The sequence below is a fragment of the Sparus aurata genome, chromosome 11 (genome assembly GCF_900880675.1).
Source record: "Sparus aurata chromosome 11, fSpaAur1.1, whole genome shotgun sequence".
Classification (NCBI taxonomy): domain Eukaryota; kingdom Metazoa; phylum Chordata; class Actinopteri; order Spariformes; family Sparidae; genus Sparus; species Sparus aurata.
This window is the reverse complement of record NC_044197.1, coordinates 31549290-31566953: the sequence shown is the minus strand read 5'-3', so window position 1 is coordinate 31566953 and position 17664 is coordinate 31549290. Positions and strand designations below refer to the sequence as shown.

Genomic DNA, 17664 nt, shown 5'->3' with positions numbered 1-17664 from the left:
GTCCTTGATTTTTTGTAATGATCCCTTAAATGTGGTTGTCAAAAACTTTTTTTAGTCTAACAGTAAACTTTATTGTCTAAAATTACAATAGTGAACCAAACCAGCAAACTTACTGGGAATTTAGAAATAATAAATTGAACAAATCATTAACAAAATGGCTAGGGTTAGGGATAGGGTTGGGTACTTGCAGCTCTAATTCAGATACTCTGTATCTGTATTTAATCAACACTCATTGGTGGATTAAATCAACAGACAACCACCCACACTTCCTCTCTCTGCATCTGTCCTGAGTGAGGAGAAGCTTTCCCTGCTGGTGTACGGTAAATTAATGTGAGGAGCACAGTGGTGTAAATGGTTTATTCTCTGGGTTATCTACTGTGTAAAAATGAGAACCATAAATTCCCGACCCCTTCCACTCGTGCGGCTCATAGCGGTGACATAAAGGACAGGGCGCTGCTCTGCACTGAAGGATATCAGCCATTGAGACACATTAAAGCCAGACCTGCAGTTGTGTATTTGTTAACATGGATTACCTGGCAGACTGGATCCTCTTGGCTCTCCAGGAGAGGGCAGGGTTGTAGTGGCGGGTGGGAGCAACACTGGAGCCCGGGCGGGTCACAATCTTGTAGCGTGTCCTGTATACCCGCTGAGAGGCAGGGCTACGTTGGGATGAGGAAGCGGCGCCTGAGGGCAGCAAAGTTGAAAGATCACGGTGAAAATCTGATCACACACACACACACACAAACAAGCAATACTTAAACGACCCGATAGTAAATTAACGAATGCACACACGCACACACGCACACACGCACACATACACACACACACACAATCATTTTAAATGCATCAAACTGTGCGTGCATACACACACACAGCCACACAAGTTTGTCTGAAGACTCTGGCAGGTGTGCTCTTTAATAAGCGTCACATATAAAAATGAGAGGGAGTAACAAAGGCAGAATTTTTATGAGCCTAATAAATCATATCCTCTGTCTCTTTGCTCGCTGCCTTCATCCCTCCTGCCTGCTTTCCCTCCCTCCGTCTCGCTTTCAGTCTCATTCGTTATATCATTTTACAGATCCATCAGAGAAGAGGCGTAAGAGCAGAGAGATCGGAATAGAAAAAAGAGGACTAAGTGTTTTTATTTATTTATTTATTTATTTGGCTGTGTACTCATCATGTTGTTTTATCATGGTCTTTGCTGGCTGACATACTCGCACATAATAGAATAGCATTTGCATTGTGGGTTGTTTAAGCCCCTGTTCACATCAGTTTACAAAGATCAGAGACCACTTGGGGCAGGAGCTTCTGTACTGAAGTCTGACAGGTAGGAGCAATTTGAATAACAGTGAAAGTTTGTGTGAAGTACTCTTCAAGAAACAGAGAAATAAAAAGAAAATACATTTTTCAAGGTCTAATATTGTGTTTTCATTCATTGGTCAGTTATTGCTTGGTATGTGCAAGAAACACGAGCAGTCAGGTCATTGCACAGGGCTGTAAACTGTGAGAGATATCTTCTATTCCATCCATTCACACTTTATCCAAACACTCCTAACATTATCCAGAATCATCCACAGGACAAACATGTAAAGTGAATAACATCATCTCATTACCCTGCAATGTTTTGCTGGGAACCCTTGGGTCCTGGTGTTCATGTGGATGCCCCCTGACATGCACCACCCACCTAAACATTGTTACAGACCACATACACCGTACTATGGCAACGACCTCCAAATATCCAAGATCCCAATCCCACTGACCACGTCCAGGGGATGATCCTGAGCAAGATAGATCCATGGAAGCCTGACCTCCCAATCCACAGGACTCTAACCATCTGGCCCGACATCCTGGTGTCGGACACTGCAGGACACCTCTACAGGTGCCCCAGAGACAGGAACAACTCTCTAAGCCATTCTTTCAAATCAAGTCTTCCCTGAATTAAGTTTGACCACACTGTGGGTTGATTACAAAATGTCTGAATGCTTGTGTTTCTTAAGATGCCCGACTGCTTTTCAGGGATGTCACCACATTTCCCAGATCCCAGAAATATAATTGGGTGTGTACGAAATTAGTATTACCAATGAAAGCAGAACAGACAAAAAATACGATTTCAGCTTTTGAAATATTGTAAATATCACATCTATATTGACCAAGACATGGATTCAAAGTATTGTTTAAAATTAACTTTGCAAAAAGCCTTTTAGAATTTAATTAGCCACAAGCTGCATGGCACTTCATAAATAGGTAGTAACTTCTCACTACTGCAACCTGAAAAAAAGAGATTTAATGCAACATGAATCAGTTGCTCACCATATTCATTTAAATTATTCCACCCCCCAAACAACCCTCGTGCATGTCATTATCTGCACTACCTCTTCCACTTCTACCAATCATTCACTGTGGTGGTCAGTGACAGCACTCTGTCTTCCTAATGAGTAAAGAAAAGACAGAGTGAAGAGAGTGTGAAAGAGGGGTAACAAATGAGTTTATACACCCAGTGAGGAGCTAATTTCTTATCACCTCTTTCACAAGTCTTTAATTGCCAATTGTCAGGATTGTCGCCGTTTTAATTAGCATTCAATAACAAACCGTGACCACGAGGGCCACAGTGACAAACAATAAAATGATTCGATTTCCACCTCTACACATTCTAGCTTCTCTTTCCACTCCTCCCCCTCACTCTTCATCCCCCAGGCGTTGGTTTCATTTGTCAGCCAGGATGCAGCTCTGGATCAGCCGGAGAATTCATCTCAGACAAACATTTACTGTTGGACAAATCACTGCGAGCTGGGGGCTGCTGAAACACTGACTGCATGTTTAGGACACACTCATACACAGAAACAAAAACTGTGTCTTGTATATGCACTCATGTTTGCTGACACTTGGCTATTAAAGACTTATGACCATAGTTGCCAAGTCCGCTTATTATAAGCGACTTTGGGCTTGTTTTTTTGTAAAGTTGCTTATAAATATTGGTAGTCGCGGGTTGCAGGTTTTTGGGCTTGTTGTTAAAGTGTTCCTCTTCCTATTGTATTGCATGTCATACTGTTTTGAAGTCCTGGAACTAAAACAAAAAAAGATCATAATAACATATAAAAATAATAATAAATACATTGATATTTCTGGATTCAGGATGTATTGTGTGTGTGCGAAGTGTAATAATCTATCTCTCTCTTTTTTTTTTTTTTTTATTGTTTTTACCACGAACGGAGAAGGCGCTTGTTTTGGGCTTGTTTTCATAGGCCTGCTTGCTTGTTTCTCTCGCTATATCTGGCAACACTGCTTATGACAGAGTTGTACATATTAAGTTTCTTTATACAGTTATAATTCCATGCAAAACCTTGCCTACACCATTCTGACCATAACCTGAAACAAAGATCTAGAGAACAGTTTAATCACTGCCCTGTATGAGAACACACTGTATGCTACATTAGCAGTTGAAACTTTTATAACAATGACTTAATCTTAAATCTTTTGAATTAGTTTTAGGATTTGAGTTTTCAGTAAATATTAGGATTATACACTTGTTATTCTGTCAATAATAGCAAACTTGTGGTGGAGTTCTTTGCCTACACCATGTCCATTTTATTTCTATCACAGGACAATTCATCTTGCATTTTTGTACTGTAATCAATTGTTATTGTGGCTGACATAAAAATAAAAGCATATTTTGTGTTTATTACAAACATGGGTCTCATGTTCGAAGCTTTCATCACAGATTTTTTTTGTGCATGGTAACATGTTTACTTGGATCTGGGAACACAACGTACCAAAATTGGCAAGAAACATTCAGATGTGTTTAAGTCAAACCCCAGGTTAATCTAACGAAAATAAGGTGAACAGTGAAAATAAAGGTTAACAGTGAAATCACTCCCCAATGTTGTTTTAAACATCTTGTTTTTAAACACACCTTGATACTTCACCATTACTGTTTTCCAGACCTCAGCAAGGGGACCAGCACATATTTCAAATGCACAGAATATACATTTTAATTTAATTTCGTAACACATTGCATAAATGATTAACAAGAATAAAGGTGAAAGCACAGGTTTGTCTTCATGTTAATCATAGGCAACAAGAAATTCTGATAACCTTAACTGTTTAGAAAATAAACTGCAAAAATTCACGGGTGCAACCAGTGCAACTAATCAAAATATTTAGTAGAACTTGACAGAATTTAGTAAAACTAAAATAGTCGCACCCCGTCAATTACTTAAGTGAGTACAATGTTTTCAGAGCTGATAGGAATTAGTGACTAAACTGTGGAAATTGTCCAAAGACCACGTTATGCAAAACTGGAAACAATCTTTAATGAACCCAGATCAATCCTTATTAGAAAATCATAGTTTATATATCAATAGTGACTGGAACCACATGGCTAGTTCTGTGGTGAAAAATGTGTGTGTTAGGTTATGAAAGAGAGACCCGGCAGAAAAAAGTGACAAGTGAGAGAGTAAGAGAGAGTGTATGGGTGGAGCAAGGGAGGGCCTTTATACAGGATTAGTTGCCTGGCTTGCAGTCACTTTTTCTCCCACAATCCATCTATATTGCAGTCAGAGCTATTTGGGCGTCCTGGCAGATGACAAATAGGGCTTGTCAAAGGTGCTGCTACGATTCCCACCCTGCAGCCTTGTACACCTCCCTCCCACCTTTGCCCCAGCATCTCTGACCTGAACCTCAATCTGCCTCTAGACCATCGTTCCAACATCATGACACTCACCGTGTCCATGCCGCTGTTACACAGCTGTTCCACCTTGGCTACTGTTTAATGACATCTATAGTGAGCCATACTGTCGGTTAGTATCCCACAGTGTGTGTGTGTGTGTGTGTGTGTGTGGGTGTCAGCAGGGATCTATGGACGGTGTTGTTCTGATTGTAAACCACTGCAGGTTGTGTTGCTTGAGTGGCTCTGGGAGCAATGGGGTCTCAATCTTCCACTGCAGGACCATGACCAATGAGCATGTGAACACACACACTCACAAACACACACACACACACACACACACACACATTTACTCACACGTGCACAGCTGGGGTCTCAATCTTCCCTTAATAGACCTTTGACAGTGGCCTGCCTTGCAATGAGAGGGGAGCGAGCGGAGTGGCACCCGGTGCTGTGAAGACACTGTTTGCAGACGCATGCAGCTCACATGACGTCCATCCATCTCTCACTGACTCGCTGCTCTGAATCCACAGATAATCTTCTCCAGTTCCCAAACGATACACATATCGTTCCTACTGTAAGTAGCCTGTCTTGTCGCCAGAGAGCCACATTAAAGGGTTGGTTCCACAAGTGATATCGCTCTAGTGGAATGCACGTAGATAGTTTTGGCTTCTTTGGTGCAGGTTTAGGGATATCCATTTCTATGATCTGTGACCCCATCCCAATACAGTAGGGGTGAGGGGCATCTGTTTTTATAATGATCAAATCTAGAGATGCACAATTTTGATCTGCCACATCAGTATCCGCGCCTGATTAAGCCAAAGCAGCATCAGCCACATGTCGATTATTTTCATTGCTGATAAATCTAGATAATCATAGCATTTTTTAATTGATCAATTGTAACATACAATTCCCATTACTGGTTACCAAAGAAAGAGCCATGGTTGACCTCCTTTAGTTGCCGGCTTTGTTTGACAAATGATCCAAATCTTAAAGATTAGGAAATCAGCAAATATTTACATTTGAGAAAGTGCAACCGGTGATTTGTGCCATTTTTGCATACCCCATAGAAGTATTCATGCTACCCTCCATGACAAAGATTTTAAGCAATGATGTATCTACAGATTCTAATGCATTTCATTATGGCTTAAACTGTGAAAAAAACCCAAATTGTAATAAACAGTATTGATCTTTAAATATCCTTTTTTGAAACAAAATTTTGATCACTTCCACTGTTAAGGAAATATCTCAAAATCCAAGCAACTAGCATCACAACAAACTGCACAGCTAGCGACCACTAAATATAATTTGGGTGAACCATCTCCTATTTTTGCCTTGTTCATCCTGTTTTTGATATAGCAGGTCAGATTGTCCTCCATTATTCAAAGTGAGGAATCCACTTAAAACTCATGACAACTAACTAATATAGATGCTGCTTGATCAACATGAAGTGGCAGATAAAGTGGATCTGTGTTGAACTAGAGTCTCACCCCTAAGATGACTGAGCCTTGTCTAAGCAGCATGGACTAAACTTTGACATTCGTTGCCTGCAACTTCAGAGCTTTGATACTTCCATGCTTTCTATCTCTCTCTCCTCAGCCCTCTGACTGGGGCTACTGACAGGCCACTGCACCGCATATCCCCTCCTCCATCATCTTAGGGATCCCCCCACTGATCCCCCTCCACACCTGACAACTAATTCCAGGGAACAGCGGTCTCTGTCTGCCCCCTCCCTGGGACGACCTGATGGATAATAAATCTTATTATTGACAGTGCCTTTTCCCCCTGCCATCCCATGTTCCAGTCCCCTGGGGCTCATCTTCTGACTCCCGCTGCTCCAGCGACGCAGAGGACAGCAACGCCTTGCTAACATAAGACTTAACAAGGGAGTTACCACAATTTAATAAGTTGCTTTAAGCCAGCATGGTTATGATTAAATGATCTCAGCGTGGCTGACACACACTGATACTTCGCACAGACTACCCAGAGATGTCAACACAGTTTGATGCCCCACCCTGCCAAAAGAGTACTGCATTCCATGGTCTTAAAAATACTGCATGCGGTAACGTATCAGAGTATATCATGTACTCCTAGGGTATGACTACAATGTAAGCCTCTAAGGAGAGGTTGCATGTGAACAAGCTGAACATCATGTTTTACAAAAGTAAGGGAGGACAGAGGAGATCATAAAATTGTTAAACACATCCATATCTTCAATGCTAGAGCCGTTCCGTCAGTTAAGTCTCATTTTGTACCTCATTTATTAAAGATGATGGCAAGGTTAATGGGTACACTGCTGCGGCATGTCAATTCATTACATTTCCTGACCTACTGTCAGGAATGTGTTTAAGGTCTCATGCAGGGGGGCTTGGTAGATACGCAACAAGGGTATATGGGTTGTTACGTAAGAATAAATGACAGAATAACAGAATAATGAGTGCTAGGAAATAGCTTTGGTCCAATTTTGGTTACTGTTAGTTGCTGACATTTGACACGGCAATAGGAAATAAACATATTTCAACATTTGACAACTTCTATATCAGCAGACTTAAGCTTTTCATTGTTTCTTTAGTTTCAATCTCTGTGTCGATAACCAAGAATAAAACGCAGGGGAAAAAGTTCAAAGGTAGTATGAAGTAGTTAAGAAACACCGACAATATTACACATTTTTTCCACTATGGCGCACCAGTGTGTCCTGTTTAGTAGATATCTTACAATTCTTTATTTCTCTTACATTCATATACAACTTACAGAGTATAGAGAGATTACAGACATGATTTTGTAGCAACTGACAAGTTTTAAACGTGTAATTGACAAGTTTTTTTGTTTTAACCTATAATTTCTTACTAAATGTCGATGGCATAATGTGATGTGAGGCATCATCGGCATTTGGATTGATTCCAACAAAATCCCCTTGGAAAATGAGTGCTGACTGACACCATTAGTAAGTATTAGTAGTAGTAGATGCAACTCTGCAACTATATATACACACACATTATATTGTGTGCGTGTGTGTGTGTTAACTTCTGTCAATTACAAATATTTATTAAGAGTTGTGTTCATGGATTGAAAAAGAAAAATGGACAGTAGAATTAAAAGAATCTTGAGGCATGTATTATGAACCTGTGCGCAAGGTCTGTACAGATTTACATGACTGCAGGGGGTCTGTAGCTTTAAGTTACAGTTCGTGTTCACAGAACTGCCTTCAGAGAACCCCATGGTATAAGTGTGATGACAGATGGCTTAACATTGAATCAATTGCTCTTCGGGTCTGTACTGCATTACGACCAAATTAACACTTGGCTGACACTTAGACGCTAGAGAATAAACAGTATTATATTTAAGAAAGTATTCCTGTATGATGTACCTGCTGCACTCTTTCACAGGAGTACTCAGGGGCTCCATTAGTGTGTTTGTGGATGAAGAGTTGACACAGACTGACAGGCTGACGGCTGTGTGGGGCCACATGCTGACACAGCTGTCAGGCAGTATGGTGGTGATGTCACCGCAGAGAGGCGTGTTCAGGGGGAAGAGTGTGTTTTGGGGAGTTGGGTGGTGGAGGTGGTGATGCGGGGAGGGGAGGGGCGGGGAGGGGAGGGGAATTACTGGCTTGTGGCCTCGTCCATCATCACAGTGGAGCCATCAGCTGTAAAATATACCACCTGACCTAGAGAACCTCAGGCTGACCAAGGGAGGAGGAATTCTTCCACTCAGCCTCACACACATGCAAAAGCAAACACTGGTAGGTTGTTGTTGTCATGGCTGTGTGATATAAGATTAATTATTTGCATAGCTTCTAAAATCAGAGTTACTGAAAAAAAAGCCAAGAACAGACAAGGGAAAAAAAATGAAAATAACAGGATCTTAGAATTAGTCTGTGAGAGTTGAGAAGAAAATGTGTGTCTAGAAATAAATTAGAAAATGTGAGTCGAACTGATTATCATTCGTAATTCTTAATAGGCTACAAGTGCTGATACTATGCTGAATTGTGGAAATTGCTGCTTCACCTAACCCCACAAAAACCACAAATTCTCATTTAAACATTTCTAGTTGTGTACGTGAGCTACAGATAGGTTACCTAAACTGTACTTGTTGATTTCTCTGGTTTGAAAATCGTTGCAAACATGCGGGATAATGTTACTTCTACTCTTATCTTGGTATCTATTAATACCAAAGCTCTAATTGTTTTTGACATTTGAAAATTCAGTAATCTCACATATCATATCTTTAAGGCCACACATAACCATGATTTAACAATAATGAGAAGAGCACATTTTCTTGATGCCATGTGTAATCAGAATGAAACTTATATTACTTTATTATAGATCTATATCCACTCAAAAACTATATCATCTCTACAAAAAAGTCCACATGTTAAGAGCAAAGTCCATGTCTAAGTATTTTTCCAATTGTTGAATGATATGCGAGAAGACTTGACAACACCCTTGATGAATAATTAAATGATAATAGCCCTTATGTATGCTTTTCTAGAGTAGCCATACACTCCTGTAGCCATAAAGTACATCAATAACGTAAATAAGACATGATGAAAACATGCATTTCATGTGAACTCAACCTTGACCCTGACACTAACCCGGAGAGCTGACAAAATCTTTAGAGGTGATCAGGACTCTGTCAGGTTTATTTTGCAACGGTCATTTCATGTGTGTCGCATGACGTGTGTCACACACGCGTACATAGTGTCGTGTTTTGTCAAAGGGATGACAGTGGCTGTCAATCAACAAATCCCATTAGACACATCAAGAGGAGAGCCTGGGGCTTTGTACACTTCAGGATTGCCATCATTACATACGTTATATGGGTTTCTGTTAGTAAGTATAGAGAGTGGAGGTGTGTCTGCTTGTGTGTGTTTATGAGAGAGTGGAGAAGCTTGGGGGGTAAGCGATGGGGCACTTGAAGGTTATGTAAGTGCATCCCTAAATGGCAACACAAGATTCCACAAGGGATGTGAACCTCTGCCCCAAACTACACACGTCAAGACCCCTACGCAAGGAAGCAGCCCAAGGAGGGTGGGGGCAGGGGAAACAGAAAGACAGCAGACTGTCAGTGAGTGAGAGAAAAGACAAGAAGATTTGACTACCCAGACTTGACTTTTAATGGTCTATCGTCTTCAGAATGACATGGAGGTAAAAAAAAAAAAAAGACCTTGAAAATATGGTTAACATAAACAGGAAGGAGAGCAAACTGAAACAATTTTGTTAGTTTTATTATCATTATTTGTATTTACTGTTTTACTTTTTAGAAAATATTTGAAATTCATTTTTAGTTGCTTTTTTATTTTTGGTTACTTCCTTGATTCTCCTTGAAATCTCCTTGTGTCTACTGGACATTTGGTGCTTATTTCATCCAAATACCTTTCCACTAATTTATTCCACTCTAATGAGCTCGCACCTGGCAATAACACCTTAGTCATTTAATAACGTGTTTTCCCCAAATCTGTGTACTAACCTTAGTACCTTTCTTTCTGAAATGAGCTATTTCAGTACCTATAGCTTTGACAAAGCCGGTATTGTCAGCTGATTTTAGCTTATAACAGATACATCGACTCAGTGTGCAGCTGCCATGTAACAAAGAAATCACAAAGATATGTTGGATTTAATGTAAAAACAGTGTAGCTACCCAGTGAGCTCTTACAACTTTACCTTAGAACATTCTACATCTTGGTTGCAATTCTTTGATTCCCATATCTAAAATGTAGGCTACTATATGTCAAAAATGCTGATGCTGAATTATTGAGGTGTTGACCTAGAGCATGTTGGTTGACTTGGTTTCATTATATGGAGTGAAAGTTTGAAGATGTATGCAGGGCCCTGCGGTGCTGAATGTCAGTCAGCAGTCGCCACACACACAAGGAGCAGAGGTGGCTCAATGGTGTAGTTTTAAACCAGGACTGAGGTTCTGGTTGCAGATGCCAGTGTGGTGCACATCCATCATGTTGCTGATTCTTTTGGGCCAGTGAGTGATGGACCATAGTCAGCCGGTTGGCCACCGGCACTCAACTTCAGTTTCAGCCACTGAGTGAGAGACAAGGAGGTGATGTACAAACCCATTGGGAGACACAAGCATCACAAATGTGTCACACTGTGAAGAGACAAGGGGTGATGGGCACGGGTCGAGGAGAGGGGGAGTTAAGGTGTCAAAAAGAGAACTGCAGGATGGTGCTGCTCATAAGGAGGGATTCTTTAAACTTCACTGTAAGCCGAGGAACATCTTTCCGGGGATAAAGGTTAGTCTGAAATACAGCTGCACTCCACCAAGGTCAGCAAATGAAAACACTGGCAACAGTTCACCCCTTAGCTTTTACATTGCCAGGCCAATAATGTTATTTTCTTTCTCATAGTTTTATCCCATAAATTTAGTGCTGAAAGCATTAGTACAATAGACCAAAATTAATGGCAAACTACTTTGATAGCCAACAATTATTTATGGTTTTTTTCAAGCAAAACTGCTTAAGATATGATGTTTTCCAGGATCTCCAACGTAAGGTTTTTTAACTTTTCCCCCCCCATCTACAATCATGAAAAATCTTTGGCTTTAGATTTTTTTTAACACAAAGCAATTGAAAGTTATCCTTTCACTGTTGACATTATTTTCTCATGACCAAACGGCTACCCGTTGTAAATAAAAAAATATATAATAAAAATAATAACAATAATAATAATAATAATAAAAATATTTTCAAAAATGATATTGAAGAATGGTTATATTTATTAGATGTGTCTCGAACTGGAATTCAGAGTTAGGTCAATGCCCCCTTCATGCTAATGATGGGATATATTCGTGCTACAGGATACCATGATGTGTTTGTTTGTGTCCCCATGCACAAAGCCAGCTCCATACAGAAATGGTCTTTCCAATTTAGTGTGGAGAAAAACTTGACCTCAACATCATCCACCACCTTTTGGATGAACTGGAACATAGAGTGTTAGCCTGACCTGATCACTAAACATCAGTTTCGGACCTCACAGATGCTATTGTGTTCCTATAAAAAAGCAGGTGGAGGTACAGGTGTCTACATACTTTTGCACAATGTATAGATCTGCATTTTACTCTTCACTTCCTTACTCATTGAGGCACTGTGATCAGCACATTTTTAATTTTTCCCCAACAGCCTATAATGATGATGCAAAAGAGCTTTATGTTTATGGTTTCTTTTGATTGGAATAATTTACCAGTACAAAGTCGATCGTTGTCCTCATTTCGTTTATTCAGGAATGTTGTTTCTTTTCTAAAACTCAAATTGATTATAGTCCTCCTATGATCACTTTTATTTGTTGTGCTTTTTTAATTGTTATCCTGTTATTGGAATCATTTAGTGTTAGCTGTTTGTTTTATCCAGTTGAATTTTTTCTGATTGCTGGTTGTACTATTCTTATTAGCTTATCGCTATTCCTTTTTTTGTTTTTGAGGGCTGACCTGAAAAATTTGATGTTTCATCTAAAGGGATTTATCCTGATATACTGTAAAATACATTTGAATAATAATTAATTGTTTATAAATTGTCAGACTGCCATATAATTTTATATATATATATATATAATTTTATATATATATATATATATATATATATATATATATATATATATATATATATATATATATATATATATATATATATATATATATAGTCATACAGTATAGATTTACAGATGAACCTTGGCAATGATGCTGATATTTGACCTTTGCGTCTCTATGTAATTAAGAGGGCCTGCTGGAATAACTACAGAACTTGTGCCTGAAGGTTCATTCTGGCTGGGGGCCATGGTCAGCTCAGTAACAGGGGGGCCCAGCTCTTGACATGGCATTGCATTTACTGGGGTGAAAAGTGACGGTTCAGGGGCTAAAGGTCAGAAGGGAGAAACGAGGACGATGTCGTGATGAGGGACAGCCAAGTCTCTTGTCGGCTTGAGTGCTAATTCGGTAAGGGCAGGGGGTCGAGGGGCTTCCACTCAAGCTTTTCTGATCGTTTAGAGGACCACCAGGTGCGTGGAAAATGACAGGCTCCAAACAGCTCCTCCAGCAACTTTCAACTTTTCTGCTCTTAAGTACGTCGTTTCTTCTGCTTTCCGACTACTCATACTTTCCTTTCTTAAGACTCAGTAGTGGACCCTCTTTCCGATAACTCAGTGCTGTTACTCTGCACGTCTGCCCTTCTCTTGTGCAGCATCCTCATCCACCTACCCACCCACAGCCCCCTCGTTCTGTGGTAGCATTCTGGGTACAGCTGCCAGGGCCTAATTGGTCCCTTTGGGCCATGGAAGAGCTGGCAATAGCCTGCTAAAACGCTGATCCCGACAAGGAGGAGCGGGCATCTGGTCCGAGTGGACATCGCTGCTAAGTGGTTGGTATAGTCCACTCACAAACACATACACAGAGGCATATGTACTAATAAAAGGTCTTTCAAAGTCACAGCAGATGTGAAATACACTTACATGAGTAAAGCCATCCACTATATAATGTCAAAGTAGAGCTGCAATAAATCATCTTCATCATCGATATGTCTGACGATTTTCTTTTTAGGCTGCCGGTAAAACCAACTAAGAAGAGGTGGAGCACTATTCATGCAGTTGGCTTGACCGTAACTTCCTCTGCAAAGAAGCCAGCTGGCCTCATCTTAGAGATCAAGCACCCACAAAGAGTGCCTCAAAGCCAGTTTTGCAGTGTAATGATATGGTCATGTGATGCACCAGTGACACTGTGAAAGACGTGTCTGTAAAACGGTAATAAACGCCTCACACCCCCGTGAAATGACTGTTCTACTGTCAGAATTTGGGCATTTTTGTACAATACATTTTGTAGAATCTAGAAGAACCGCCTGACTACATTCCCCCATCAAAGTTAGCTCAGTGCTAACAGATAGATGTTTAGATTAACAGGAGGACACCTGTGGAAACACCTTGAAAAAAAACACACAGATGTCATTATCATGACGTGTATCGCCACGTCTCTTTAGGAGCCTCAGCTTGGCTTGGCACTGTGTGAACATCTACGGCAGAGAATTGGCGAACCACTCCTGCGGTGATAATGCGGCATCTCTGTGTAAAAAGGGCTAGAGGCGCAGCAGAGGCTAACCGTACCTGTGTGAATGGATAAGCCAGCGGCACGGGGCAGGGGTGCGTCGATCTGATGAGGTTCACAGTCTGATAACTAAATAGATCCTTCACTCAACAAAATAAAGAAAAATGTCCCACAAAGCAATGTTCATGACCAAACAACACAGTAACCGATGTGTCTTTGGCAACTTATGAGGAAAAAAATTCCACAGTTATGCGTGGAGAAGTGTTTGTCCTCCTGTCTATCCTCTTGTCTGTCCTACCGATTCTTCGTCACATTTCTGCAGGAAAAACAGCGTCTGTCACCAGCAAAAACATTTAACTCACCAAGTGAGGCTCTACATCTCTGACAGGACATTATAGAATTTTTCCTTCTTAGTTATCTTCAATGCCACTACATTCTTCTCCTCGCGGAGTAAATGACCAGAATTCGAAGCTCAAAAAAATATAGGTTACATTAATTGAATTTCCTGTATTTACATTCCAGCAGACACAGTTAATAGAGGCTATTTGCCAATCAGTCCAGCATTACTGTCATCGAATGAAACGGTCAATGATATCAGCTGTGTCTCCACAGAGACAGAGTGAAGTAGTTAACAGGTAAGCCCCACAAAGGACAGGACACAAATTAACCACACACAAACAGACACACACACACACACACACAAACACACACATGCACAGAGAAGCCCCATGGACAGGAGACAAATTGACCACTTCCCACAGAGCAATTCACAAGGGAGCAGGGGACAGTAAATGGCCAATGATCAATATCGCTGTCTTCAGGAGCGCCCACACAATATTAGCCCCACTCGTAGATATATTTAACACATAAACTTACACGAACATGTGTCAAGGGGGCAGTATATCATTCCTGTGCATGAAGATAATCTTTTAGGCCCAAAAAAGGACAGTTTGATCCCTGGTGGTTCTGTGTGAGTGAGGAAGGCGTGATGCTCTTGTCCTGTTTAAACAAGTGGCTTTCTACGACCACCTCTCTCTTTTTTACTCCTCTTTAACTCTGAAGCTACAATGACAGGAGACAAACTAGCTATTTCCCCCAGAGCAACTCACCAGGGACAGCAGAAAATGAACTGCCCCGGATCAATACCCACTCTCTCTCACAGTCACTCTCTGCTCTCCTCCACAGTTACCTGGAGAAACATGCCCTTAAATAAAAAAGATATAGTAATGAGTATAAGTATAAAAATGCTGAAGCTACCAGCTACAAAGTCATCTCTGGGCAGTAGTACATTAATTCAACCCATGATTAAAGTAAAGAATGATGATCCTGTAGTTATACACAGTGCTGCTCCTCCACACAGATAATCTAGGAGCAAGAGTTCACCAGTTGATCAGGTTGCTGAGCCATCAGTGACCATGTGCAGAGCCCCCTCTGCAGCTCACTGACAGGAATGCAACAACAGTGCCAGTGCACATGCACATACGCATACATGTCCAGGTGTGTGCTTGAGTGTGTGTGTGTGAGTCCTGAATCTGGCTGTACACCCTGACCCACTCACAGGTGAGTATAAATAGTACTGACCCCCGATTCTGGGAATTAATGCCAAGTCTTTGCTGGCCCAAGAAGACAAGATGGAAATCGAGACCAGCGGCTTCCTCTGGCCAATCAGTGCTGCTAACTGCTGTAGTCCACTCATGGCCGATTCTCACTGCCAGCAGACTCTAAGCACTGCTGATAACCAACCAACAGCCAGGCTTTAAATTAGGAACAGGACATCTAATCATCGAATTGTTATATTTACTAATGTTAATTTCTATTTTGTTTAGCTAGGTAGTGCTGTGTGTGAAGGGTGCCGCTCAGCCTTGCCTCCAATCTGGTGCAGTGGCCTTTGAAGTTTTGCAGCCAAAATTTGCCCCGCATTGCAAAGCATTTTTCCAATAGACCGCTATTATAATAGACAAGACTTTCAAACTGTTGACAGGACATAAGGAACTTCAAACAAGGTTAATTATGACTCTTTCTATTATGAATTTTTGATCCATGGTGGTTCTATATTTGTAAAAACTAGTGCATTGCCCGTAGGAAATATGTGTTCCTATAGAAAAGTGGGAGGTTAAGAAGCTTTTTCATGGATGGCCAAATGAGGCTGTGTTTGAAGGTGGGACATCAGGGATATCTAGGTTTGTTGTGAAATCCAGGGTATAATTGGCCGTTTTTGGCTATTTTTGATTTTGCCATTATATTTCACTCTAAAAACTATTTACTTGGTGTCATTATTTTCAGCACAACCTCACATGTGTGACTGCACAGTTATTTTTTCATTCTGACATACTGCATTAACACAATGGACCTAAAATTAAAAAAAAAACATAAAATCTGAGTAGGAAAAAGTTAGATTTTTTTACTGTGAAAACCACAAATATGTTTAAAAAAACATTTTTTATTACTTATAATGCAAATATAAATTGTTGTTTGTACATTTTTTAAATGTAAGCACATATTTAGCAAAGAATCATGTAACGCAGGCAATGCTCAGGTCTGCCTGAGCTCCTTCCAGCTGAATGAAGAGCTGCACTGCCTGCTCCACATTCAGCTTCTCCTCATTGTTTTGACTCATTAAACAAAAAACCGACTCCACTACACACTAAACACACTACACCAAACACTACATAACACACTAACTATGCACTCCAAACACGCTAAATGTCACAAATCTCTCAACTTTCAATATCGCTGTCTGTACACCGACCGTCGTTGCATGTCAATCATCCGCCTCCGTCCCTCCCACAACTTCCTGTTCCTCAACAACCAAACTTGCTGCTTGGACACTTTCGTGACAACAGCCCATTTTTACGGTTTCTTCTGCACCAGACACAAAGCAAACGTGACGGCAATGTTCGCAAAAAAGCGTGGCGGACATTATTTACCCTAAGTCTGGTTTTGGACGTGCCGGTGGGTCCGGTCCGTCAACTCGGAAGGTGGGCCGTGTAGGTTGGCTAGCGGCTAGCAGCTAGCTACACACAAATATCCACAGATTCCAATTTCCACTTTGTTGTCCGCGTGTCTCTGGATCTCCTCAGACCCGAACAGACTCGGTGCGGACTCTTTTAGTCTCATTAATCCACAACAGTCAGTTTAGATGCACAGAACAGAACAGAACAGAACGGGACCAAACCACCGGCAAAATCCCAGTCCAGCTTGTGCCGCTGCAGGTATAAATCTGCTTGTTTCTTAAGGTGGGGGGGTCGCGGTGGGCTCTGCGGTGATTGGCTCTGGTGCGCACGTGACTGTGGTGGCTCCGGTGGACAATGCTTGCGATTTTGTAAAGCATTTATGAAATAATTTATTAACGGTATCATTGCAGTCCAAACAAATGCGAAGTCGCACACCCTTGAAAGACGCAGCAGCCATGTTGTAAGTCTCAGGTCAGTCTGATCCTGATCCGCAGAGATATTTGAGGAACACATACACACACACACACACACACACACACACACAGACAGACAGACGGAGATTCCTTGCTTTTATAGAGAGATTCCCTAAAGTTGAGAAAAACTATTTAAAAGTCTGCAACATCATCACCATATGAAGTCTATGGCAGTGGTTACCAACTTTTTTTCCTTGAAACACCCTTCGCCTGTGTCCAAGACAAGCCAGGCCCCCCAAACCCCAACCCTCATACACTAAAACAATAAAGTAATCAATTACAAACTTTTATTTGCAAAAATAAACAACAGTTGTAGGTTTTTGCTCTTATTCTCCTTGTTTTTCAATGTATATAGATACATTTCTTCCTATTTGTGTCATCAGATGTATCACACACAAACACACACAGAGTTTACATTTTGACCAGAATAGACCTACCTCATAGGGGTGTTGGTGATAAATAGCTTAATGAATTTAAATGCGGACCAAAAATGTGTTTCAATTTGGATAATACAGAGTTTTGATCATCCAGTTGG

General features: G+C 40.9%; 1 protein-coding gene across 1 annotated transcript in view; it reads right to left on the bottom strand.

The window, feature by feature from the left end:
• Window positions 1-17664, bottom strand: part of zc3h3 (zinc finger CCCH-type containing 3) — a 70600-nt gene that overhangs the window by 30272 nt on the left and 22664 nt on the right. The window contains exon 4 of the mRNA XM_030433047.1: window positions 534-684. Within this exon, the coding sequence (XP_030288907.1) occupies window positions 534-684 (151 nt within the window). The remainder of the gene's footprint in view (window positions 1-533; window positions 685-17664) is intronic.